The sequence below is a fragment of the Pterocles gutturalis genome, unplaced genomic scaffold (assembly GCF_000699245.1).
Source record: "Pterocles gutturalis isolate BGI_N339 unplaced genomic scaffold, ASM69924v1 scaffold8330, whole genome shotgun sequence".
Taxonomy (NCBI): Eukaryota; Metazoa; Chordata; class Aves; order Pterocliformes; family Pteroclidae; genus Pterocles; species Pterocles gutturalis.
In genome coordinates, this window is record NW_010143646.1 from 70906 (window position 1) to 96693 (window position 25788).

Sequence of the window (25788 nt, forward strand, 5' to 3'; positions counted from 1 at the left end):
TTCCTGGGGAGGTAAAGTGTGCATAGGGAGCCTTCTCAAACAGTTGGCTGCTCTAGCTGCTTTTTTTATTCACAATAAATCAACATAAATTGTGGTGTAAGTCCAGCAAGTAGTCCTGAGAGTCTGTAACCACCTGCAAGAATATTTAGATCTTTCAGGGAAGAAAAAACACAGATAACGGGAGAGTGTTTTCAAGTTTTTTGGTCTTTTTTTTTTTTTTTTCTTTGCAAGTGATTTTGAGAAATTGTGGTCTCTCTTAATAGGTATATAAAAGAAAAACTGAAGCTGCCAAAAAAGAATACCTGAAGGCACTTGCTGCCTATAGAGCAAGCCTTGTTTCTAAGGTAAGCCTAATAATGCCTTCAGTGTCATGCCAGTTAGCTTTTGGCAATGGTGTTTAAACAGGGGAGGGAGGTGTTGTGCAAAATAAAAGTAGAATCCTAGGGTTCTTGTAATACAGCTCTACAAGCTGTCATGCTGCTGCTTGAACCCTGCTTAGTCTTTGACAAAAAACCCCCAACCCCCCCCCCCCAAAAAAAACCCCTTAATGTTTCTAATGGCACAGTAATGATTAACAAACAATAACTTCTAAATGTACATTTTCCATTATCTGTGGAGGCAAAATAATGCACTTCACTACAAAAGTAAAATTCAGTCATGACAAATATACTGACCTTTTGACACTAACATTTGCAAGCTATTTGCAGAGTTTTGTTTTTCCTCAAGTGCTACTTCTCAAAAGACAGACTTGCTTTGCTTGGGGCTGGGGAGCACTGATTATATGACAAAGCTTAAGTATGTCTTGCAGGTGAGGGGGGAAAAAAAATGCCTGGTGGCTCTGAATTTGGAGAGTACCTACAAATGGACTAGCTGGCAGTGAGCCACATGGAGTATTTTAGTGGATTCTGTTAAAATAAAACTTGAGAAGAAAACAAAGCTCTGCTGTCTTATTTGAGATTTTTCCCTTCTGACCAGCAGCACTACACTGGCTGTAGATCTGTTGCATCCAAGTACCATGAATGGAAATATGCTTATGGACATCTAAAATATGAGTAAAAATTAATGAAGGTGATTATTTCTCTAATAGTAATTTGTAAAGATCAATTACAAAAAATCTTCAATCACAAGAAAGCAACAGAAGAAAGTGGTGATATCTAAGTCCTGAGAATATTTTTTTGAATGTACAACTGCAGAGCATTAGTAAATCACACAGAAAGTCGCTGTGTATTTTAATTAATGATTAAAAATAAAACAGCAGAACTTGTACACATGTTCTTGAAAGTTGGAAGATTTCTTCTCTGTGTGTTGAGAAGCTACATTTTTCTGTTGTTTTTAGGACTTAGGTAATATTCTCAAAGCCTTTCGTATCACAATGCTAAGGTCAGTGGCAGCTGGAATTCTAAATACCTTTGAGGGAATTTATTTTGTCAATCCTAAGTCCCCTTTTCAAAAACACCAGGAATCATATTTTCCCCTCAAATCCATGGGACCTGGGCTGCTGAGTAACTTGTGAGAAGACTGCAAGTGGAAATTGCAAAGTCCAGCGTTCATCTTATCTCGCCTAACTTAAGACGTCCTTGCTGTAGCTTTTTCATCTGAGGTGGTTGCTGAGAGTAGGGATGGAACAGGTCCTTCTGCAGCACAGTTTGATCCATTCTGTAAAACATGTCAGTTAATTGTGCTGGAAGAGACTTTTTCTCTCTGTTGTCTTTATACAGGGATTCTAGGCACCTATTCTACATGTCATATACAATGCAGATACGTAAAACTATGAAAGACAAATCCTACCTTTGGTGCTTAAGTGTATCTAATTTAAACATACACAATCTTTTAAAATATACCTAACAAAAGTATGCCTTCAAAGGCACCAGAGGAGCTCATTTATTGCAAGAGGCCTCTTTGGACTGTAGTTTTCCTGCAGGTGTGTCTCATCAGAAACCTCCAGGTGGCTGGAAGCAGTCAGGGTTCCCGAAGCAGGGCACCCCACTGATGCAGCTGTCCCCCATCCAGTGTATTCGGTTGGGTGCTTTGGCAACGTTCCCTTCGACTTTTCTGTTGTAGGTACCTAGGTCGTGACACCTTAGATGCGAAGAACTGCAACAAGGAAATTAAAAAGTTGTTTGAGAAGTTTTATTGTTTGTATGCTATTCTTATGCCATGGTAACTGGTGTGTGGGGGGATACGCTTCAGCTCAGATTTGTCTCCTAAAAAACAGGGAGACAAATAAAAACATGTAAATATGGAAAGTGTTAGGCCCTCTTTAGGTCTCTCAGCCACAAAATGCACAAGACATCTGTGACCTTTTGGTGTTGAACAGGGGCATGAGTTAGTTTTTTATCCAAGTAAGAACTGATGAAGAGGTGGTGTAATGGATCGGTGGGTCAGTGATCTTTTTCAGACTGTTGATTGATCTTTTCTGATAGAAAATGAAAGATGAAAAGCTCTCCCTTCACAGCTGTGACTTTTATTTCTGTGTAAACAGTAACAATGTTTATTCTGTTAAAAATACAATTAATTTCTTTCCCAAACACAGGCTGCTGCAGAATCTGCTGAGGCCCAGACAATTCGTTCTGTTCAGCAAACGTTGGCATCCACAAATTTGTCTTCCTCCCTTATTCTGAATACTTCTCTTTCTCAGCACGCAACAGTATCGGCATCTCCTCAAACTCTTCAACAACCCCTTCCTAGAGCAATTGCTCCAAAACCTTTAACCATGAGACTGCCGATGAATCAGATCGCAGCTTCTGCTACTGTAGCACCAAACATGCCAACAAACATTGCGGCTCCATTGATAAGCTCTATGGGAACAAATATGGTGGCAACGCCATCTGCATCTCAAGTCAGTCCCTCCATGCAGAGCCAGCAGCACCAGATACAGCAGCTCCAGCAGCAACAGATGCAGCAGATGCAACAGCAGCAACTACATCAGCATCAAATGCATCAGCAAATACAGCAACAAATGCAACAGCAGCATTTTCAGCACCACATGCAACAACATTTGCAGCAGCAGCATCTTCAGCAGCAAATGAATCAGCAGCAAATGCAACAGCAACTGCAGCACATACAGCTTCAGCAAATGCAGCAGCAGCAAATGCAGCATATGCAACACCAGTCGCAGCCTTCTCCTCAGCAGCATTCTCCGGTCGCCTCTCAGATCACTTCTCCCATCCCTGCCATTGGGAGCCCTCAGCCGGCACCTCAGCAGCACCAGTCACAAATACAGTCTCAGACACAGACTCAAGTATTGTCGCAGGTCAGTATTTTCTGAAGATAAACGATCTTGCAACATGGCTTTGTGTTGATGGAGGGGGTAGGGGTAAACCATATTTGGCTGAAAACTGTAAATTGTTGATGGTAGTTATGCAGGGATGCATAACAGATCAAATGGTCCTCTAAAGTGTCTATTAGATAGGCAATAAAGAACTACAATGTAGCTGTGTATGATCTTTTAGCTGACTATAAATCATTTTGTTTAAAAAAAAAAAAAAGCTGTGCTCTTTTTCATGTGATGCCTTTTTAATTTATTTAAGCTTTACTTACAATATGTGAATCAAATGGCCTAATAAATACCTGGACCTTATGACTGCAAAATGGCCTTTCAGAGTTATATGATAACCCTTCTTTCTCTAAAAGTGAATAATGCACTTCAAGGCAGTATGAACTCATGAAGCCCTTAAAGCACAGTTGTAACTACCTGTAAAATGATGATTGGATTTCATACAATCATACTTGTATGACATGAGTTAGTTGATGGCATTTTTTGTCATGAAAAAATAGAGTAAATCACAGATTTTTGCCAAAGCTCTTAATTTTTTTTCCTCTCCTAAATGTCTTCAGAAAAACAGATGCAAGTAACTGAACTTAAATGTTTGACCCAACCTTTCACTTCCTTTCTCCAAATAAATCTACCATAGTTTGTAAGAAAATATATATTGACATTTACCCTCTTCCGTTAATTCCGATTACAGAACAAATGTGAATATTTTATTCTGTGTCGAAGTGATGAGTTTCAGATTTAATACACTGTATTTTTAAAAGGGAAATGCACTTAAATAAAACTGTTATTACAGAAAGCTAAGATGAAAAATGCAAGAGTTTTTAATATGCTGTAAAACCAGTAGAATATTTAAATGGAACTCCACAACCGAATAATCAATGTAAATATTTTCTTTAAAAGTTGTAAGTTTTCATATCATGTGTTGTAAAGTTTTCATAAATGAGGCTTTAATGTAAACACTGGTTACATGAATTATTAATTGCTACATTGCTTATTGTGTTTTTATGCTGTTTTATACTTTTTTATGAGTTATGATAGCAGCAATTAAGTTGTTTGTATTTTGCTTATCTAAAATAAATGCTTTTATCTTGCTATAGAATAAACACATTTCAGTAAAACTGATGAGCCATAAGTCTTTGATAGAAAAAAACCAGAAATGCAAACACTTCTTTGGAAAATTTGTTTAACTTTTTGTATTTTTATCAAATGTGCTGGGTAAACAGGTACCGAACGGAATCAGGATTTTGGATTTTTATCAAATGTACTGGGTAAACAGGTACCGAACGGAATCAGGAGTACGATCAGCTCTTGGATCCATCAAGATGCACTGCTCAGGAGTCACCACAACTTCTCTGAGGTTTCTCTGACTTCAGAGAGAGAAAGCAGGTGGTAGAGTTCCCAAGCAGTCATGGTACCCTGTGTTATATTTATCTGCAGGAACAGGATAGTGAACCCGTCTCTCAGCACTAGTGTTCAGAGAGGCAAATGAGCACAATTGTGGTTTTCTTCCTCTCTTTGGGTTTCAGATGTAAACACAGCCATTGCCATGCGCTTCCCATCTATAAGCCCCCAACTCTGTCTCAGGCTGATCCCGAGTTGTTTGACTTTTATGATAAAAGTAGGACATGATAGAGGGGGGATGGAGAGGGCAGGTATTTCACATGAAGGAGTTGGAAGCATTCACCCAATGTGTTGTCAGGTTATTAGTGCTGTTCATACATTTTTACTCTGGACAGAGAGAAGAAATCTTCTATTTTCTTCGTTCCCTGCAATATCTGTGCTGCGAGCGCAGTCTGACCGCTATCCCCAGTTGTCTTGCATGATTAATTACAGCATCTGTCCTGTCAGAAGCTATAATGAAGAGGTCTTGATAAAAATTGCAAATTACCACTGGCAACAATCTTAAACTACTTATGATAAAATGAAAATTAAAAACAGCAAGTGTCAAAACTGAGCAGAATCCTAATTCTGTTTGAGGTGGTGTCCATGGCTACCACGCTCAAACCGCAGCCAAAAAATAACGGAATATAGATCCCCAAAAAGTTGCAGCCAGACTTGAGGGAAGAGGTACTATACTGTGTGAGTTTATTAATAATGAATTCAGCTTTCAATATTTCATCATCCTCAGGTACTCTGTTTATTATGTACAAATATTGAACAGCAAGAGATTCTAATTACAAATTTATAGATTTCTTGGAGCAGAAAAAAATCATGTATAAATTGAAGCTTTTCATAATAGGTGTTAGTTGACAGCTACCCATGTTCCTAATAGCCTTAGTGTGATATCTAATAATGGCTGGGATGGAAGATGTTTATTCCAAGTGGAGGAAGCCTGCCTGCATTGGAAATGGCAGGCTGGTGGGGAGAGAGCTTTGTGTGGGGGGGTTTTAACAAATGTTACATAACAAAGGGAACTATTTCCTCGTCGTTTTGAAACCTTTAGACAAATGTCTTCAGAAATAATTGCTAAACTGCATGTGACAGTAATTGTGTATTAGTTCTATAATTGTCATTTTGAAGACCTATGAAGTATCGCTGGAAAAATGTCACTAGTGATAAGAGTTAATTACAACTGAAGTCTGTTTTCAACTATTTGCAGCGAGAAGCAGGTGTTATTACACTCATTAAATGGTTTCATAAATCCTGGGTTTTATCACATTTGATTAAGAGCTGCTGAAAAATTCCAGGAAAAATAGTTTTAATTACTGCAGCTAAAAAAATTTAATCATAAGCAGGACTGTACATTTTAAGTATAACAATTTGAATCTTGAAAAACTGGAGCATTCCCCTGCTTGCTACAAAATTATATTTTGCATTACCCACAATAGCATATTGCGGAACATCTTGTGTTTCAAACTGCGCAAGTTGGTGTTCGTATTCCCCAAGTCTAAGTGAATAACTTTGCTATCATAGGTCATAAATAAAACTGTTAATTTAAATCACTTGATATGCAATTTATACAGGAAGAATGCAGGATCCGTATGATTTCAGTGTTGTGCATGGTTTAAAGAATGTTTTCCTTCATATCATTTACAAGTACTTAACTGCTCCCTTCTTTTTCCAGGGTTTCAGATGCTTTATCACCCCGGTTAACCACATTCTACTTTCACATTAACCCAGGTTGACACATGGTGAAAGAACATAAGGAGGTTTAATTTTTAGCTGACACAGGGTCATTAGTTTCTAACTTGGGGAACAAAGCCTTTAAATACCTCTATGCAACATAATCTCAATTTTATATTATCACCTGACCATTGTGGCTTGCAGGACAGATGGATTAAATATCTCGAGTTTAACCAGAAGTCTTGCAGTGACTCTTTTCAATGGGGATTGGCTATTTGAATGGCTCCTTTTCCATTTCTCACTTCATGGAGTATTTTGCAGCACTGGACTTCATTCTAACCTTTCCCTCCCCCCTTTGTTTGGCTTTTGTTTTGCAACAGCTGTTATTATCGTTTTTGGTCAGCTGTGATTGCTGGAGGCAAAATAGGACCAGATGGTGTTTTGCTATGCATGAATGGCGAGTTAGAGGAGTTTAGATTGAATAGGCCAAGTTTGAATGGTGTCTATGCACCACCTGCCCTCTTCAGCAGCAGCATACACATCATAGGAGCATGATCTGTCTCAGACCTACTAGAATTGGATGGGAATGGAGAGAGCCTCCTTGGATTTTCTCCATATTTATTGATCTCCCATGCACTAACAGCATAATGCAGTGCACAGTCAATTTGAGTTAATTGGATATGACACAGCATGTACATGTAATCTATCACTGTACTCTCCTGGTACGCTTTAGGTTTTGCTGCCACAAGAACACGCGGTATTAGCCTGCATTAATAGGCTAAGTGGATGGAAGTAAACCAGGATCGTTGTAGGGCTTGATTTAACAAAATATACTGTAGTTTTAAAATGATGCTCTTGAAGCTGCCAGAGATGCAGTTAAATACGAACAGTTAGGATTTGATAGACTGGACTGAGTATTTTGGAACAAAACAAAATACATCTCTTTCCCATACTTTTCTGAGAGATTTGCCAGTGAAATTTAAATGAACAGTTGACTAAAAGTAGGCAGTGATGAGCCAGTGCTGTTCTGAAAGGGGCATGTGTTTCTGTGGAGGAATCTACTTCATAGCAGAAGGGATGTTATCCTAAGTAAATGCTGATTACCAGCCCCTAAAACACAGAAATTAAAATTAAGCATCCAGATTGGGTTTAGAGTAGTGAAGGGCTGCTTTGGTATCCTAAAACTGGTTGTAGAGATAGAATTTAAATGTTACAGAAATTTAAATTCTGTTGTATCCTCCATTAAGGTTGACTGAAAGACGTCAGGTATGTGAGAGTTGTGTCTGGACATGGTGGAATAATATACTTATTTTACAAATAATGAATAAAATATATAACGGTAGCATGGAATACGTAAATTAGTTGAATTGTTCCAGCAATTGGATGTTCAAAAGCCTACTTACGGATGTGACTGGGGGTTGCGATCGTGCTCTGCCTAAGTTGGCAGGAGCCGCTCTGCCCGCTCGCTGGCTTTGTCTGTGGTGTCAGGTAGCTGAGTGAGCTACTTTATTATGAAAATTGCGTTCAGCTGAAAAAATGCTAAATATTTTCAAGTGCCTGTGGGAAAAGCTAGGTTTGTATTAAAGGATTTGGTTCTTAAAGTCACCAAGAAGTTAATGCTTCTCAGGTGCATCTGAGGGAGAGAATTTTCGATTATAATAATAAAATCTTTCAGAAGAGAATGTATGGCTTTGAATGAGCTGTTCTGACACTTCAATAGGCTGCGCTGGAGATTTATAATGTACTCTGTTTACCTCAGTTAAAAAGTAGAAGTGGTATTTTAAATGGTGGTTTTTGTCCAAGTTCTTGGAGCATTAACATCTTCAGCCCCTACACAAGCCAAAGTAGCACAGAGTTTTCTTACAAGGTTTGAGATGAAATTTATTTTAATCTTCTAGGTAAAAAAAGTTGAATGGATAATTATACTTGATGTGATGTGGTTATGCGGGCATTTCCTGCAGGTATCATTTATTCTCTTTCCCCTCTGGGAATATCTTTGTTGGTACAGCCACCTTTGGTCTGTTATTTTCTCCAAACTGGAGGTGTTACGTTGCTTTAACTCTGCTACTTTAATTGAAAAAGAAAGGCTTTGATCCAGCAAATCAGTGAAAATGAGTGGATAATTCATGTATATAAGTAGTTATTTCATTAAAGTGACTACTCATATGCTCCGTTATGCAGTTGCTCAAGTGCTTTCATAGATCAGGGGTCTAATTGCAAAATGTTGAATTTGTTTTCCAAACAATTCCAAGTAGCAATAATCAGAATAATCAAAATGTAAAAGTAACATAACCTAACTTACATTGTCTGCATTTCCTTTTATTAAATTCTATTCTAAACAAGTCCCAGGTCTGATTCTCAAGTACAGGTATCTAACCTTTGTGCTGGTTCAGTGACTGTGGTGTATCATCATAAATGTGTAAAGAATTAACCACCTGACTGGTGATTTGTGTACTCAGTCATGTAGATGGGTTTCCACTGTGCACAGGTCTGAAAACCTGTACCTGGATCAGCAGTCACAGCTCCTGGCTGAGCAGATGCCTTCACCAAATATTTGTATTTACAAAACAGTGAAGTAAATGCAGGCAGACAAAGCACCGTTATACTTTCTGGCAATATTTGTGAAACCTAAAAGGTGTAGTTGCAGCAGCCTGGTTTGTTTTTAATGCTGTTCCCATAGTATACTGATAACAAACATATATTTATACATTAGCATAAAGTACATAAATAATCAATCCAATGTATTGTACTTTTTTCACCGGTGGTTATAGGCACTTAATTTTGGAATTGGTTTTGTTGTTCCCCAAATCAAGAGAATTGACCATACAGCATTGGATGTTTAAAAAACAATAAGTAGCTGTACCGCTGCTTGATTTCTTTCCTGTTCCTAATTTTGGAAGTGCTGAATATTCAGTGTCTGAAAATCAGAGCTCACTTCTGAAAATTCTGCCATATCGGGTGTTGATCAGGGGATTCTCACTGCTGCACTGATGTATGTGTGTATATATAAGTGTAAACTGATAACAGTGAGCAGTCCATGCATGTGTTCCAGCCTCGCATGAAAGCACCCTTCCCTGCGTGCCCTTGGCACGGGGCAGCGAGCGTTTTGCTGCTGACTTCAGTGAGACGGGACCAAACAGCTGTGGAGCTGTACTGTGGCATCAACCAAAGCACGTTCCTGTTCTTCCCACATTCTTCTCTCTTTTCCTCTTGTCCCTTTCCACATTTCTCTCTGCTTTGCTAATCCCAGTAGCAGCCAGGGTTTATCGCCCCGCGGCAGCTCCTGCACCCAGCCCCTGCCTGCTCACCACCCACGGAAAGCTCCTGCAGAGCTGCTCCTCCGCCAGACCCCTCCTGGTTCCCCCTCTGCCTGGTGGTCACAAGGAAATCAGTCCACATACGTGATACATATTTATTTAAATAAAGAGATGTCCAGGTGTGTGCACTTAATTTTATGTGGAAAATATCTAAAATACATGTAAATAATGAGGCATGTATTTGGGGATTTTGGGGGTAATATTCTAGGTGCTTTGCAGCATGAGCTGCCGAAGGATTTGGTTACTGCTTAGCATGCTGTGGCACTGGCAGAATATAGATGAAGCTAGTGATAATTATCATCCTTGTGTAAACAGACTTTCTCCCTTACAATATTGTGTCAGATAAATCTATAACTGTTTAGGTCATTTACAGCAGATAGCGTATTGTGGCAGAGCGTGAGCTCCTGATGGAACACACGTAATTCCAAGTGTCAATTTAGAAATTCTTGTGCTTGTATAAGGAATGAGCAACCTTTCTTTTTTTCTTCCTTTTTTTTTTTTATCCCAATGCAAATGAAATCTTATCCTTCACTTCAGAAAACAGCCAGAGCTGGCTAGCAGGCTTGGACAAATTAACCATCTTTGAACAAAAATAGTAATAAAAAGATAATCTCACATTTATGTCTGTTGAAGTCTGCTGAAGCTGTACTTGGCTTTAAACCCAAGGCTGAGCTTGCTCTGATTATTTCTTTCCTTTTTCAAAACTGCTGATCAGCACAAATGAATTGATCCATGGTTCTGCATCTCTGCCAGTCCAGTGGCACAACTGGCAGATCCCCACCGGGAACCTGTGCCTGGCCCAGTGCCCGCAGCACGGCTGGACATGGCAGGCAGTGGGTGCGAGTCCATCAACACAAGCTCTGTTCTCATCTCATTTCACATTGCTTTATTGTTAAAAGCCAATGCAAGGTATATCTGATAATTTCCAAGGGAGCAAGATCGTGAACCACTGCATCTTCTTGGCATCAGTTTGTGTAACCGCAGTCACTTTAGCAGGGCAGGAGATCACTTCTATGCCATCAGGCCAAATTCTCTTTGTAAGCATCTCCACTGAGCACCAGACCTATTAAAAATTAAAACCAACCTTGCAGTGTACTCAGGGCTAAATAAGAGGCTGTGAAGCCAGTAGGAATAATCCCAGTGATTTCAGGGGAGTTTGGGCCAGGGCTTAGCTGAATATGGGCACAAAAATGCAGCCCTTATGAGCATGCTTGTAATTTTTTCCAATGATGGAGGAATAATTCTTACAGAAAGAGAGAGAATTCAAAGGAGAGGGAGGAACAGCAATTTTCCTCCTGAATTGAGAAAATGAAAACTGTTGGGTATGTGTTGCTATCACAGCAAAGTGTTTCTATGCAGGCTCAATGCTTCAGCATGTAAACAACTTCCACTGAAATCTGCAAAGTGACTGCGCAGAGCATCTGGGAAAATATCCGTGATTTAAATGCATTAAGCAAAATGATAATGTTATTTGACTTTGGTTAATCAATAACAGAGGAGAAATGTAACACTTTAGTTTGATTAACCTTCTGCTGTGCAACACAAAGTCAATGAAATCAGAAATACTTTTGTTCTTTTTTAAAATTTGCATAAATTATAGTGGGGTTTCATTTCTGGGAGTGTGGGTTTTTCCCCTATCGTTATCTGTATATTTTATCTGAAGTTTGTTTGTTGCTTTAGAACAATGTATTTGCCCACTGTAGGCAAAAACATGCACTTTGTTCAATTCCTTCCTTGAGGTCAAATTCTCTTGAGGAGAACAAGTGTGGGTTGTGTAGCTGTCAAAAGAGGGTTTAGTGCTTGACCCTAAGAAGCATTCAAAGCCCAGATCTCTCTTTTTTTATTGCTTTTCATTTTCATTGTTTGTACTTTATACTTAAGAAGGGGCCTCTGCAGAGGGGAGAGCTCCTGCTTTGGTATTCACGACCAGCAGCCTTCTACTGAAACACCTCAAAAGCTTTTCACGGCAAGAATTTGGAAATCACAGCTCTGTGTCACCCGCTGATGTATAATCACAGCCACGCTGGAGGGGCTGGGGCGGGATGCGGTGGTCCACGCGCCGGACGGAGCCCAGGGAGGACTGGACGGAGGTGGAGTCAGGGATGCAGGGCGCAGGCACCAGAGTTCTGGCAATAAAGTACTGGATGTATGTGAGCTTGGATGCAATGAAGCTGGAGTATGAATCCAAAAAGGGAAGGTGCTGAATCAATGTATTTTAGAGGAAGATACAGACAAGAACTCTTTAACCCGATGCTCACTGAAAAATTGATGTAGTTTTCTACATCTGTGCCCAAACAGAAGTTGTGTCTTATGTTTTCTACAGAGGGTGTTTATCTAGTGTACACAAACAGTGTTAGAAATAGCCATAAAAACCCCAGAGTTTTTGTAAAATTATTCACAATTACTATTGTGTAATTGGAAAGCGCAAGTATTATAGTAAATTTTATTTTATAGAACTACAGTGCGATTATACTTGGTAATAGCTGTTACCAGTATGAGGTGCCTCATTTGTAAAAAATGCAAAATACTTCTAGTATTCCTAACTGAGCATGGCTTTTGGTTAACATACAAATCTAATGAAGGTGGATTTCAAGTTCTTTCCATCCCAGTTGGCAAGACTGTTAGCCTTATCTTTGTTATCTCAGGTAGTAATTCACAGTTCTCCAGGGCCATTCGGAGGGAGCCAGGAGCACAAAAAGACCAAACAAACAGATGGACTGCGATAACAGGAACCTGAGCAGCAGAGGAAGGTCACCTCATGGAGAGTCACACAATTCCTGCGCGAGCCTGGCCGTGATGGGGCCATGGCTCTCATGGGGGATAATTTTGGGTGCTGTCAGGTGGGAGGGTGGGGACTGCACGAGCCCTCCCCTCTGCTGCTAAAGGCACGAAATGGAAGTAACCTTGGGAAAAGGAAATGAGCAGATGCTTTCTCGACTACTTGGGATAGACTACATGTACTATGTATTCTGGGATAATTTGCACCCTTAATAAGCCCTAAGAAGGAGCCGTTGCTGCCCTACTCAGAGCAGACATTCCAAATAAGCAGTCGTATGGGGAAGCATGGTTTTAATTACACAGATCTCCAGCCAACACCTAGGGGCCAAGGAAATGCAAGGGTACACGAGCACTCTGTGGCAGCATCACATGGTTCAGAAACCAGAAGCATTTCACATGGTGCTGTCTTGACAGAGAACACAGGCAAATAAAAGTTGAATAAGTGAAGAAACTGTAAAACGAAGAAATAAAATAGCTTTCAGCTTCTTTGAAAGTACCAAAAATAAAAAAATCTCTCAAAATTAAGGACTGCATGAGCTTTTATGTGCCTCAAAAATTCCCCCAGAATTGTATTGGTTGCCCATAATACTCAACTGGGAATGACATGTGAGACTCCCAGCATCCCTGCAGGGCGCAGTGCACCTGTGGGCACTACCCAGGACAAACGTTACTTTCTGTTCAGTACTCCAATTTTTATGCAGAGGACACATCGTTGGTCTCTGATGCCTGTTCTCAACAGCCACCCAGGCAATGTCCACGGTAAAGTGACATTCAGGATCATCACAGGAAGCCCCTGAGGGATGAGAGAACCTTCCCTGGGGAGTGGGGCACGGGGGCTGGCGCTGACTCTGCCCGCGGCTGAGGGCGCAGCCCATGAGCAGACAGAAACAAGTGGAAGTTAGTGATTTTTTTTCCTTCAAACGCCTTCACTTGAGGATCCAGAGCTACACCCAATACGAATTTATTGTAAGGGACTAGTGCAATGCCCATGCAGAAGATGGCATGTGTCCCTTGTAACAGCCTGGGGAGGAGAGGGAGGGACAGGATAGAGATGGTTTCCAGCCTGTAATCCTGCACTTTTGAAAATGTGGATTGTTCAGTGTTTTTCTGCTTCTGTTGCAAAGCATTAGCTTTTAACTTGTTTTGGGGTCAAGGACAGTTTGTTCTTGGGATGGTGGATGCAGTCAACGTGGCACTGACCTGTCCAGTGGCCGCTGTATGCTACCGAAAAATAACTGGTAACCTGGTGATGAGGAGAGAGGTGGGACTCGGGGTAACTGATGGGAAATGCCTACAAAAAGAAAGCAATTCCAGGGGTTTGCTGCCATCCTCCCTGTTGGTGCAGTTTGGTTAGTGCCCAGAAGAGCGAACACATTTACTGGCCAATTTTGTGAGGGATGTTGGAGCTGGGATGGAGTGTGGGACACTAACCCCCGCGGGGTGGCCAGTGCAAAAGCGTGTGTTCAAGCCTATTGATAATCAGGTGATAATGTTTCAGCACGTGTTTAGATGTAAAAATCTGCTTAAATTTCAAATATTTCAATTGCAGAAAAATTATCAAGACAGATGATAGCCTCAATCAAATCCAGCCAGTCAAAGTCTCCCACAGGCACCAGTGGCCTTTGTCGCCCTTTGACCCTGGAGATAAGCTAATGATATCTGTGGCCTGCTAAGAGACCGTTTCTGGTTGCCAGCGTTCTGACTCTGCCTTATGCCTCTTGGATTCAATGACTCTCAAGCACACGCTTAAAGTTAAGCTCCTTATGAAGTACGTTCCTGAGTAGGAAACATAATTAAGATTTAAGAACAGTAGAAAACCCTGTAACTACTCATAATCCATCTCATCTTTCTCCAGACCCTGGAAATAGAAATAATGAAAATTCCCAAAGGATTTATGTTTTACATTTATTTTAGGTTTTGGTTCTGTTAAGGATTTCACTCTATGGAAGCGAAGTGAGAAGAAAAATTTATTATAGAGGTTTTTTGTTAAAACTGAAGCAGCAGGTTAAATAGGTGACTTCATGAAAAGCTGAACCAGGCTGCTATTATTTGTGGTGATTAATTAAAGTCTGGGATGTTTAAGTGCTGATAACTGCATCTGTTTCTTTAAAACATCCTCCTGGGTTTCCTGTGTGGAAGAGCACAGGGTGAGTGGCTGGTTGTCTGCAGCTCAGGGCAAGTATTGCTGCGACGGAGATTTGCTGGTCAGGTACTGAAAGAAACTGAGTCCTTGGAGCAGAGTAGATAGATGGTTCCTCTGTGAATTAAACAGCACTTGAGTAAAGATTCATTAACCCATTACAGAACCACATACAGCATTTCCGTCCTATGGTTTTAGTTTAGTGCCAGTGGGATTTTAGCCAGCACCTCTTGAAATCAATTGTAAAGCTCGCAAAGGCTTTGGTGCTACTGGACCAAATCCTAAGAGAGCAGCTTCAATGCTTTTATTAAATAAAAGAGTTATTATAACTCCGAGCTGTGCTTAAATGCCGGCTGCAAGCAAGGTGAAGGCCGTTTTGACTCAAAGCCCAGTGCAGTCCTGTTTAGCTTTGCAGCACTGCATTGGGAGCAATACTGAACTTGGGGAAAACTAGGGATGTAGTTGGTGTTGAGTTTATATTGTTTCCCCTTGAAGTATGATTTGATTCATGTCTTCCCCACCGAGGCAATTAAGCAGCTGGTCCTTACAAAAAAAAGATGCTGCCTCCACCATCCTGATATTTGGTCACAAAGCAAAACCAATATTGCTGGTTTTTTGTCTTCACATGGCAGTGGGATTAGATCCTTTTCCCTACTCCTTTTCCCACTTTTGGTCCGTATACAACTTTTTAAAGCAAGACGAGTTTGCTTACAAAAAACCCCAGCAGCATAAACCAAAACCAACTGTGTTCATTGAGGTGTTTTGTACATCATAGCTGCTATTTAACATTTTTATTCATCTTGTGTTTATAGAGAAAGCCTGCCTTGATATCTTGAAGGCACTTTTAATGAGTACACATCATGAATTTTCCAACTGCTTTTAGATTGAAAATGATTTCCTTTCTATTTGACACAGAATAATGTTATTTTACATTTTGAAAGGTTCTTGCACACCTCCTCAGCACCTGGATTGTAAGTGATTATTGGCTATTGTAGTTTGAAAATGAAAGTTGGTAGAATTTACTTCGAGCCTGTTCAACTAAATAAAAAAGTTAACTTCTGCTTAAAAAAAAAAAAAAAAAAAAAGAACGAAACTGCCACATAGCTACCGTACTCTCAGCTAAAGACCTGCTCTGACATATTAATGAAAAAGGTTAAATCCTGCCCTCCTTGTGTGGAAAGCGGCTGTACTGGCCATCCCATTGCTCTTGCAGAACAGATAACCGCACTGTCGGACTCCTCCGGACCGGATGCTAAAAGTTTATGTGGGATCAAAGGATAGACTGGTCAAACTGATCAAGGAAAACCCTTTCAGGTTTATTTGACACAAAGGCACCATTTCTGGTTTGGGAAGCCCCCTAGATAAAATTTGTTGTAGACTGGAAGGCAAGCTGGGAAAATACCATGTTGTGCATGGCTTCTGCTCACCCTCGTCCCAGAGCAGCTGGTTTTGGACACTGGACCGTGGGCTGGGTAAACCTTTGCTATGCGTATTTTCAGGTCTTATGTTTAAAGGATGGATTTTAAAACCACTGTAAGAGTTACTCTGGCTTTGGGAAGTCTCTGAATGGGAAACGGAAAGCTAAATTTCATTAACAAACTCTATAGGCAAAATCAGTGAAAACAGGAGGCCAAGTAAGTGGGAAAATTCCCTGTATGGAGTTAGTCTCTTACAAACCTTAAGCCCAATTGTTGAGCACTGAATGGTAGCTACTGATTTTCTTTCTTTATCAAACCGTAAGTACATTAGGAGTATTTCCTTATTTTGTTTGTCAAATATTACTAAAGTTGGGCACACTCAGCATTGTCCTAACCCTCCTCTGGCGAACTGGCCAAGTAACTCTCAGTTTCAATGGGAACAGATGGAGGCTCCTGCCTGTAAGACCGTGGCTGCTGTTTGATCACCACTAACCGGATGGCTTTACTGACCTTCACAATTCAGTATAAGAAAATAGCACATATTTTGGTCATAACCTTGTAAAACTTCAGGTTGCATTTAAAAAATATTTGTAGCGAAGAGGAATAATGAGCTTCTACTACCCACATTAAATAGGCGATGAAGAATATGATTATTGAGAAGCTCAGTTAAAGAGCTACTGATTGATTTGCTGCAAGTTACTCTGGATATGGGCTGCAAGGAGGGAAACAGGATTACAATTTAAAGATTGTAATTCAGTGGGTTAGAATTTGTACCATTTCCCATTCGCATTAAATTTGCAGGAATAAAGCACTTCTGTCACACAATTTAGCAATTACTGGGGTAAAAGAGATTTATCTTGTCTGTTGTTAGTTATTTTGACGATCATACAGTCAATATCAGATAGCAGCCAAAACCATTGTTATTTTTAATGCAGGCTGATGACATGTTTTACTATCTGGGCAAACATGGCGCAGCGTGGTAAGGACCATGTCCCATGGATGGCATGAACTTAGAGTCTTGCTTCCCTGGTTTAACAAAATGATGCAAGCGATCTGCTGGAGAGCAGCATGCTTCCCACGGTGACCCCTGGAGAGTGCAAATCCTCCCAGCGTCAATGGGGTGACATAGCTGAGGGCTGTGGATTTTCTGTGGTGTGGTTGCCCACACTTTGAGCACTTTTCAAGTGTTCCCACTCCGAATCCAGTTGGGCGGGTTTGTGGTCAGACCACTAATAGTGGCCCTTTGAAAGGATTCCTTGAAATGGGAGGCTTGGCAGGCTCCTGGCAGTTCTCCCTGCTTAAGCAATTTAATGCTGCTGCCTGACGCCTGACGGCTAGGATCTAACATACAGTCTGCTCACTGTTCATATTTAAGGACAAATTTGCAGACAGGGAGCAGAGAAATGACTTGTTTTTCAGCTAGCTATCACATATGGCTGTTCAGTTTTTGTGTGAGGTCTTTACAGAGAGATCTAAGACTTGTTTTCCAAAACTCACCAGCAGAGAATATGATGGCAGTTCTTATTAGGAAACAAACACAGCTCTATTTATGCAAAGAAAGCTGTCTGTTCATTAATGATCTTATGTAGGTACTAGCTAGCAGTAGTGATGGTAATTCATTGCTTGGAACACATTTACCCCAAATACTTGTGTTTATTTTCAGAGAAGATGACATATACTGACTTGTTCAATACAGATGTAAAGAAATATCTGTTGTGTTTTACAGAACAACTGTCTTTATTCTCTTTTTGTCTTTGTCCCTTGAGCTTTAGAGTATGACTATTTAATTAAAGATTGAATGAGAGACCAAGTTTAATTTTTTTCTAAACAATAAACTCCAACATATTCAACAATGTCTCATGCCTTCCTGGCATTTTGACGTACGCCTGCAGCAGAGAGTCTATTGAATTTGGTATGTGACTAAAATCTAACAAAGAACACTGTCTACTGAACTCTAAATCTGCTTGGTTAAATCATTCAGTGTGCTGTACAAGTTGTACAGCTGAAACTGAAAATAAGCAGAGCCCTTACAAAACACAGCCAAGAAGCAGCTTAACTGAAATTCTCAAGACATGACTTAGGAGCTTTGGGGTAGTTTTGACAGTACAAAAACCACTGAAATTGTTACTTTATAGGAATTAATCTTATTTCTTTCTCTTTTTACTTACTACTACTCGATTACTACTTACATTAAAACTGGGAGAAAATTGTTTGATTGGATCCTTGCAACCAATTGCCACAATGATTGCTATCTGGGTAAATACATTATTGCAGTAAGAACCCTGTCCGACTGGGACACGGAATTGGCTCAGCATTGACATCCATACAGCCAGACAATAAATCCTTCTTGTGCAGGGTGTGATAAAAAAAGCCCTCTACTGAAAACTAAAAAGTCCTCTTTTGCATCTCCAGTCCATTTGTCTGTCAGACTGTACTCTGCAGGGGAGACACTTCCGTGTATTGGCACATTGTAAATCATAAATAAAGCTAACAGTACAACAGTACATTATGACATTTAAATAACAAATAAAGAAAATAGGAGGAAACACCCACTGAACTTTGAGAGATCTCTTAAGACTACATTTCATGCTAGATAGAGCCTAGAGGAATGGGCAAATGAAGATGAGAATACTCTTAGAAATCTGGTGAAATGCTGATTGTTATAAATCCTGGTCTAAGGAGTCATCTTTGGTCAGACTATGTTGAGAGCAGTGATTGGAAATAAAAAGTGAGGTTATTTATGAGCTGTGTAATACAGTAATCTGAAGCCATGTTAAATCTAAATGACCTGTTCCACATGGAGATTGCACCCTGAATTATTTCGGGGCAGTTATAATGAAAATAGCAGGTGTCCTATCACTTTTTGGTCAATTGCCGTCGTTAATGAATGAAGCGATTTTTTTATTACAATTTAATTACCCAAGATTGTTCAACTCACTTGCAGCATCTGTTTTTCCACAAGGGCTTACTTTTGAATGCAATTTTTTTTACAAGTAGCTTATCTAGAGCAGACAGGGCTTGATCCAGCACCGTACATACGAACTTCTGTACCCAGAAAAATGGGAGATGAGCCCCAAGGTCACAGACTGCATCCTCTCACGTTTCAGACTGGAACTATTGCATCCACCTTGGAACTGAAGTCTTTCCACCTCCTCACATTTTGCCAGAGCTGTGTTTCTCAGCACCATGTTTCTTTCCACCAATGACCGTGACCACCAGCAGCAGAATGATGGGGTTGTTATAAATACAGTCTCTGGTGTCAGGCTGTGGCTTCTGCACATGTGTAAAGTCACCTTAACCGTCAAAGAGAGTCCCTCTTAAGCTGTTTCCCTGACTGCTCGTTCTGCTGCTGTACCCCAGCAGAAATGCTCAGGCAGGACTGTTAGCCTGAGCACTCCCAGCCTGGTGGGATCGAGCCCAAACACAGGGGACTCAGCTCTTATTGCTGGGATGTCAGGATACCACAAGAGCACATCACTGCACTGCGTAGTCTTGGCAGATTCACTACAAAATATCCTTCTGGCTCGCTGTGCAGTGAACACCTGTGGCACTGAGGTGTTCATCAGCTCCTCTATCAATGAGAAGACATCAGCTCGATAAATGAATTATTGAGTAAAACTCTATGGTCTGACTAGGTAATCACAGTGATCCCTTCTGTCCTTAAACTCTGTTATCTTAATTCTCATTTACCCTAAGGCCGTTTTACCCCCCTCTAGCAATATAAATGGACCTTAAGGTTTGAGTATTTATATCCCCTTTGAGGTACCTTTATGTTGCCAGAGTGATGCCTCAGTAACCTTTGTGTGAATGAGAATGAGGAGACCCAGTCCCTCAGTTGTCTTGTTGGAAGCTGGCTCAGGGGCTGGGGTTTTGCTCGTTTCTGTGTTTTTCCTTGTCTGATCAATACATGTAGACTGTTCGTGAGTCCTTGTTTTAATATTTTATTAACATTGATTCATGTAACTTCGCTTATGGCTTTTGTGGTGGGGATTGACTAATGAGTGACATAACCAATAGATCCACCTGCCTTTGGCATAGTGCCCAAATCAAGGTGTACATGCACAGTTCCCAGACGTGATGTGGGATAACACCAACCTGTGGAGCAGTGAAAAGAAACAAAACAGTAAATCTAAAATAGTCTGGGCTGTAGCCTTACAAATGAGTCCTAAAGGCCCACAGCTGGACATTAGGTGTCTCTGCAATGTTGGTGAATCTCAGCTGCTGCAAATCTCTGTGGCACCAGGAGCTCGGTGTGAAAGCAGAACAGCTCGACCTAAGGGCTACCTGTTAATGTTATGGGGGTTGTGCCTCCAAGACTGAGTTTTCTGCATTAAAACCTTCAGGAGGATGGCCCTGGTGAGCAACACATGCATCCACACTCCAGTAGCAGCCTCATCTTTCTTGTGGTCTGAATGTGATCTAATAATAAACAAAAAATTCATAGTGGGTGCTTGGATTAGATGAACATCTGCTTGCTAATCTGTTTTTAAACTGCACAGTGTCTCTTCCCCATAAGCTTTTAACTTGGATGAAAATATAGTAAGGGGAAAAAAAAAAAAAAAAAAGATAAATTCAGATGCTCCAGATTGCTGCTGGATAAACACTGGCATTCAGTGGTTCCTGGAGCACAGCACGCTGCTCCCTGCGTGCCTCCCTTTGCACAGCTGATGTTGACCCAAACGCCTCCTCCAGAGACGGGCTCTTTTTGTTTCATTGGGTGGTGAATGCAGTGTTACAAGTCATGACTTGTGGCAGGAGAAAAGCAGACACCTGAGGACAGATTTGTCTCTTGCATAATTGCATGGGTGAGAAACGTGCCAGGGAATGCAGAATTATGACTAAGACTTTTCCAGCTTTCCTTCTCATTGTCTTCATGACCCATGAGAAAACTGTGACAGGTGGAAGTGAGGAATAAAATGGAGCTTTACTGCTTTCCAGACTAGTCAGATGGTCTTCAGCAATTACTGTAAGAAGTGAGAACTGGTCCTCTTAATGGATCTGTCACAAACCTGTGGTCTGCATGTCTATCGTGATTGTTCTCCTGGTCCCAAAGTGCTCCCGGGGGTGGTAACAGCTCTGGATGGTAAATGCCTCCAAGATCTTCCCGCTTGCAAACCCACAACTGGAACTGCTTCCTGCACATGTCCAAACCATCACTGTGCCTCCCCAGTGCAAGGACCAGCACAGTGGGACAAACTGAGCTTAAACCTACCTGTCTGGTAGAGTGCCATTCATTTGCAACCCAGAAATGGAAGGTGTTCAAAGTAAACACCAGGGAATAACTTTTGTTGTTGTTGGGTTTGGGTTGAGGTTTTCTATTTCGAACTACGGGAACTGTCAGCAGGTGTGTGCTGGGGTACATCCCTGCGTACTCCAGCTGCTCCCCCTGCCCACGACTGCTAGGGCAGGTGATCGCAGCGTGGTCAGTTTGGAGAGAGGTGTGGGGTCCTGCGCTGGCCCTGCGCAAAGTGGGGTGCAGGGCTCAGCAGAGTGGCAGCATCGATCGCAGCAGCGCCCGGCCCTGTGGCACAAGTGCTTTAATGAGGCAACAGGCTCCCTAGGGTTTATTGCTTTGGATTACACTGTGTCACCTTCCGTTACACTGTGTGAAGCCCTAAGCTGGGCTGACACGGTGTAACTCAGGGGACCTTGATGCGGAATGACATTACGTGATGCAGTTGTGAGAAAATCAAAGTTTGTCTCTCCTGGCATCAAGTACTCACTCCTCATCTCCACAGTGGCCATGCGGTCCAGCTTTCAGCAGGTGATCGGCAGGGTTGGCGTTTGGAAGAACTGGGTTATTTTCATTAACCAATTTCAAATCTCATTAGCAAATTTCATAAAGTGATAATGCAGTGGCAATATTAGCCTTACTAATCCAATATGAAAGTCACTCTCACAATAGAGAAAAGAGCCAATAAAAGGCTTTCATTTTGCTCAGGCTAACAGCACACGCACCGGTGTGTTCTTAATGAATACACAATTTTAATCTCCCAGAATCAGTTCAAAGCTTTGGAGCACAGTGAATTAATACCAATGGAAACAGTTTTAAAGGTTCATTTTTCCCTTCCTAACAACTGCCAGTACTTGCTCAAATCAAGAATTGTTTAGTTTGGAGAAACCCCCAGAACTAAACAAACCCCCCAAAACTTTTTTCATTTAAGCCTGATAGGCAGGAGAGATTTGTGTTGCCGTACAGCTCCAGATAAAAGCAGCATCTAGAACTGCGTTTCAGTTGCTAGGACAACTACCCACTGCACGCACTCAGACCTGCTGACTGCAATGGGAAATAAAACTGTGTGATGGCTCAGCTCAACCATCAGCACCAGTAGAAAAATAAAACAGCAGGGCTATGGCGATTTCTGGTCTATGCTCATACTTGACCAATACTTGATCTGAAGAGAAAAAAATAGGGCCACCATCTATTTCTAATTTCATCTTCAGATCATAAAGCTTTTTGAAAGGAGATAAATTGCAAAATAACTCCAAACGTTTACACATTTTGCAAGCTGCTGGCTTTCCTCTTGCTCAGTCATTTTGCTGTTTGTATGAAATCTGTTTTGCAGAGTTCAGCATCTCAAGCGCAGCTGAAATCAGAACCCATGTCTCACCGTATGATGGATTGCGGGGGGCAGAGGGAGGAGGTGCAGGGCAGCACTTGCCCTTCTCCCATCTCCCAGCTGGTCCCGTCCTGGTGGGTCACAGCAAGACAGAGCAGCCCTCTTGGTGAACCCGCCCTACCACAGTGTGCTTGTTCATGCTGTCTGTGGTAGAGATGTCTTGCCATAAACTCAAGCTTATATACAAGCAGACACTTTGAGGAAGGTACAAAAGCAACTGTATTTAACTCCAGGCTCAGATCTGTGTCCTCTCTGTGTATGGACATCAGCTGGTGCTGAGGCATGGTGCAGAGCTGTGCCAGCTCTGAGGCAAGGTCAGTAATTAATTCCACCAGCGGTTACTGTTACAGATGAGGACTAGTTTATGCACTACAAATTTAATTAGGTTCTGGTTTCTCTTTACTAGTTCATCAATTAGTGCAAGCACGTAGTGGTTTGTTAAAGGATCAATAGGGTGGGGTTTTAATTACTTACAGAACATGATTTACATCTTTATCCATGGTCACTCAGGTGGTTTGTGTTTATAAAAGGGACTTGGAAGGTGCAGGGCTGCTGCTGCTGCCACCCCAGTGAGGCTGGTTAAGTGCTTGTGTAAGGGATGCTGCTCATGTGAGTAAGTGCTCTGCAGCTCTGTCAAGAGATGTAGCTAAATGCTTCCTAGAAGTAATCAGTTTCTTTAGTTTCATACTGCATAAAGAGCTTCTAACTTTAAAGACTCTTTTCATGAATGGGAAAATATGAAATCAATTCCATTTATCTGAATGAAATCTTTCAGCAAGCTCAGGGTTTAGTGTGGGGGCACTGCAGGCAAAATGTAACAAATGCAGAAGCATAAAAATGATTAAAACATGATGAGCAAGGTTATAGATGTAAAAAATGAGAGGGGAAGAGTTGGAAAAGTGAAACAAGAAATCTGTGTGATATTAAAGGGTTTGTCTTTTTCATGTTTACTTCTTCTGTGTTCATAATTTTTTGCTCCATCATCAATCACTGTCGATTTGAAAAAGTGCTATAGTTAGGGTCATTTATCCAGGGCTATTGGAGGCTAAAATTATGCAGTTTCAGTCAAATATACATGAATAAAGACTGTCATTTCTGATTAATGACATGTAACTTCAGTGTCTTACAGAATCATCTTGCCATCCAAGCTTTACAAAAAGGCTATTATGTAAGGTCCTTTCCATAATATATCTACTTTTCCTCTAAGAACACTGCAGCAGCCATTTTGCTCACATTAAAATCAGTGCTGATATCCCTTATTATGCTGGTGGTAATTGCTCTGCAGATTGTGAGATTGCCAGAACAAGTACATTATTGTGGGACTTGAAATTACGTTACTGAGGATGGTTACCAAGCTTGTGGTTTTGGTGCTGTTTCATGGTTTGCTTTTTATTTTAGTTGTAAGAGATAGCCTAGTCCTTTATTGGAAAAAAAAAAAACCTATATAAAACACTAATCTCATGCTATGTATTAAAAGAAGTGCCACATGTGGCATTTCAGCATTAATTACTGGTTTTCATGAGTCACCATTTCCCTTTTCTTCCTGTGCGTAGTGCAGCCCTTATGCATTTGTCTAAGAAAGGAGAATGGGTGAGAATTTAGAAACTTGGGGGAAATGTCACAAAATGAGAGAAAGGGGCAGAGCAGGGACAGGCAGGGAGAGGTGCTCATGCCAGGAGCTGCAAGAACATCCCCACAAACAGTTTGTGCATCTGTTAGTGGTCGCAGGGAAAATCCATGGCTGTCTCTGGAGCAGCGCCGGGAAGTACAGACCGCAGAGTGCCACGTGTTCTGGTTCAGCCTCTTGGCTACTTCTGGCTCCTGTGAGCAGACTGCGTACAGCAGCCATATACAGGCTCTCTCCTTTCAAAGCAGTTTTTTCACTCCAGGACAGATCATCCCTCTCACCGGGATGCTTTGCTTTGAGGGGAAAGAGAGGGAGCTTCTCTGCTGTTTTGCCTCCCATAGCTTGTAGTAGGGGTGTAGTTTCTGGTCTTGCAGAGACCTTGGAGTCTGGGTGCCCATGGAAGATGCTGCAGGAGCCCCCCTGCTGCTGTGTCATCGTGAGGGTCCTTCTCTTCAGCTCTTCTTGGTATCAAAAGCAGCATTAGTGGTTGCAGCTCTCCAAATTCCCATTTCCACAGCAGATGTCATAATCATTAGGCTGCAGCTGTATTTATTAGCCATCGTATCCTTTCTTTTTTTTTCCTGGCACTGTTGCTGGTAACAAGTGCTACTCCATTAAAACACAGAAGGGCTTCTCTGAAGTCTGGCTCTCACACAGAAACTTGGAATTTTTTTCCTCTTCCCTGAGCCATTAGCAAGGCACACTTCTTCACTTGGGTGGCCATAAAACAGAGGAAGGTGTGATGAAGGACAGGAGTATGACAGGAACTGGAGCACCTGCTAGGACCCCAGTTGTGCATAGAGCTGAGCAGGCAGTAGTGCAGCTCTACCCTGGGTCACCCTTTAAATCATCTCTTACTCCCCCCAGTCCTTAGAGAAAAAGTCCAGTGAGCAAATATTCCTCCCAAACACCCTTCCCTGGCTCTTCTTTTCTCTGCATACCCTGCACATATGACTTGATACCAGCAAATTACATGGTCCCAGGTGTTATGTATTTGGGCTTGCATTTTCTGAAAGGAGAACTTGCTGGTCTTGTCTTGAGCCCTTAGCAGCAAACACCAGCCAAGCTGCGAGGTGAGCTGGGCTGGGAGGAGGCAGGTTGTGCAGGAGGTTCCTGGGTCCGTGGCTGCTGGTGCAACTCTCTCTGGCCTGGGAGTCCACATTGCTGCTATTTGTTAACTGTGCTAAAACCAGTGGTGACTCTGCACACAGTAATAAAACCAGGCTTGGGGTAATCCAGTAGAAAAGCCTAACAGCCCAGTGAATCGATATTTATTGTATCATATCAGAACAAAGCTATTGGTCCAGACTCTCCCTTTGGAACCTCCTAGTTTTACTACTTGTTGCTCTTTTTACTATGGTTTATAAAACTGGAATTTGTAATTCATATGATTGCCATAAACAGAGAGGAATAGCAAGAGCAAGGATTATAAAAACTAACTGGAAAATTATTTTTTAAAATAATAAATTAATTTTTTTCTTAAAGGCGTATAATTTTTATATTTCTCAAGAAGATTAAGGTAGAACTTTGTGTACAACACATTGTATG

The 25788-nt window shown here is 41.3% G+C and overlaps 1 protein-coding gene across 1 annotated transcript in view; it reads left to right on the plus strand.

The window, feature by feature from the left end:
• TOX3 (TOX high mobility group box family member 3) overlaps window positions 1-4503 on the plus strand; it is a 54410-nt gene extending 49907 nt beyond the window's left edge. The window contains exons 7-8 of the mRNA XM_010084821.1: window positions 264-344; window positions 2534-4503. Coding sequence (XP_010083123.1) covers window positions 264-344; window positions 2534-3268 — 816 coding nt within the window. The 3' untranslated portion in view covers window positions 3269-4503. The remainder of the gene's footprint in view (window positions 1-263; window positions 345-2533) is intronic.
• The last annotated feature ends 21285 nt before the right edge of the window (window positions 4504-25788 follow it).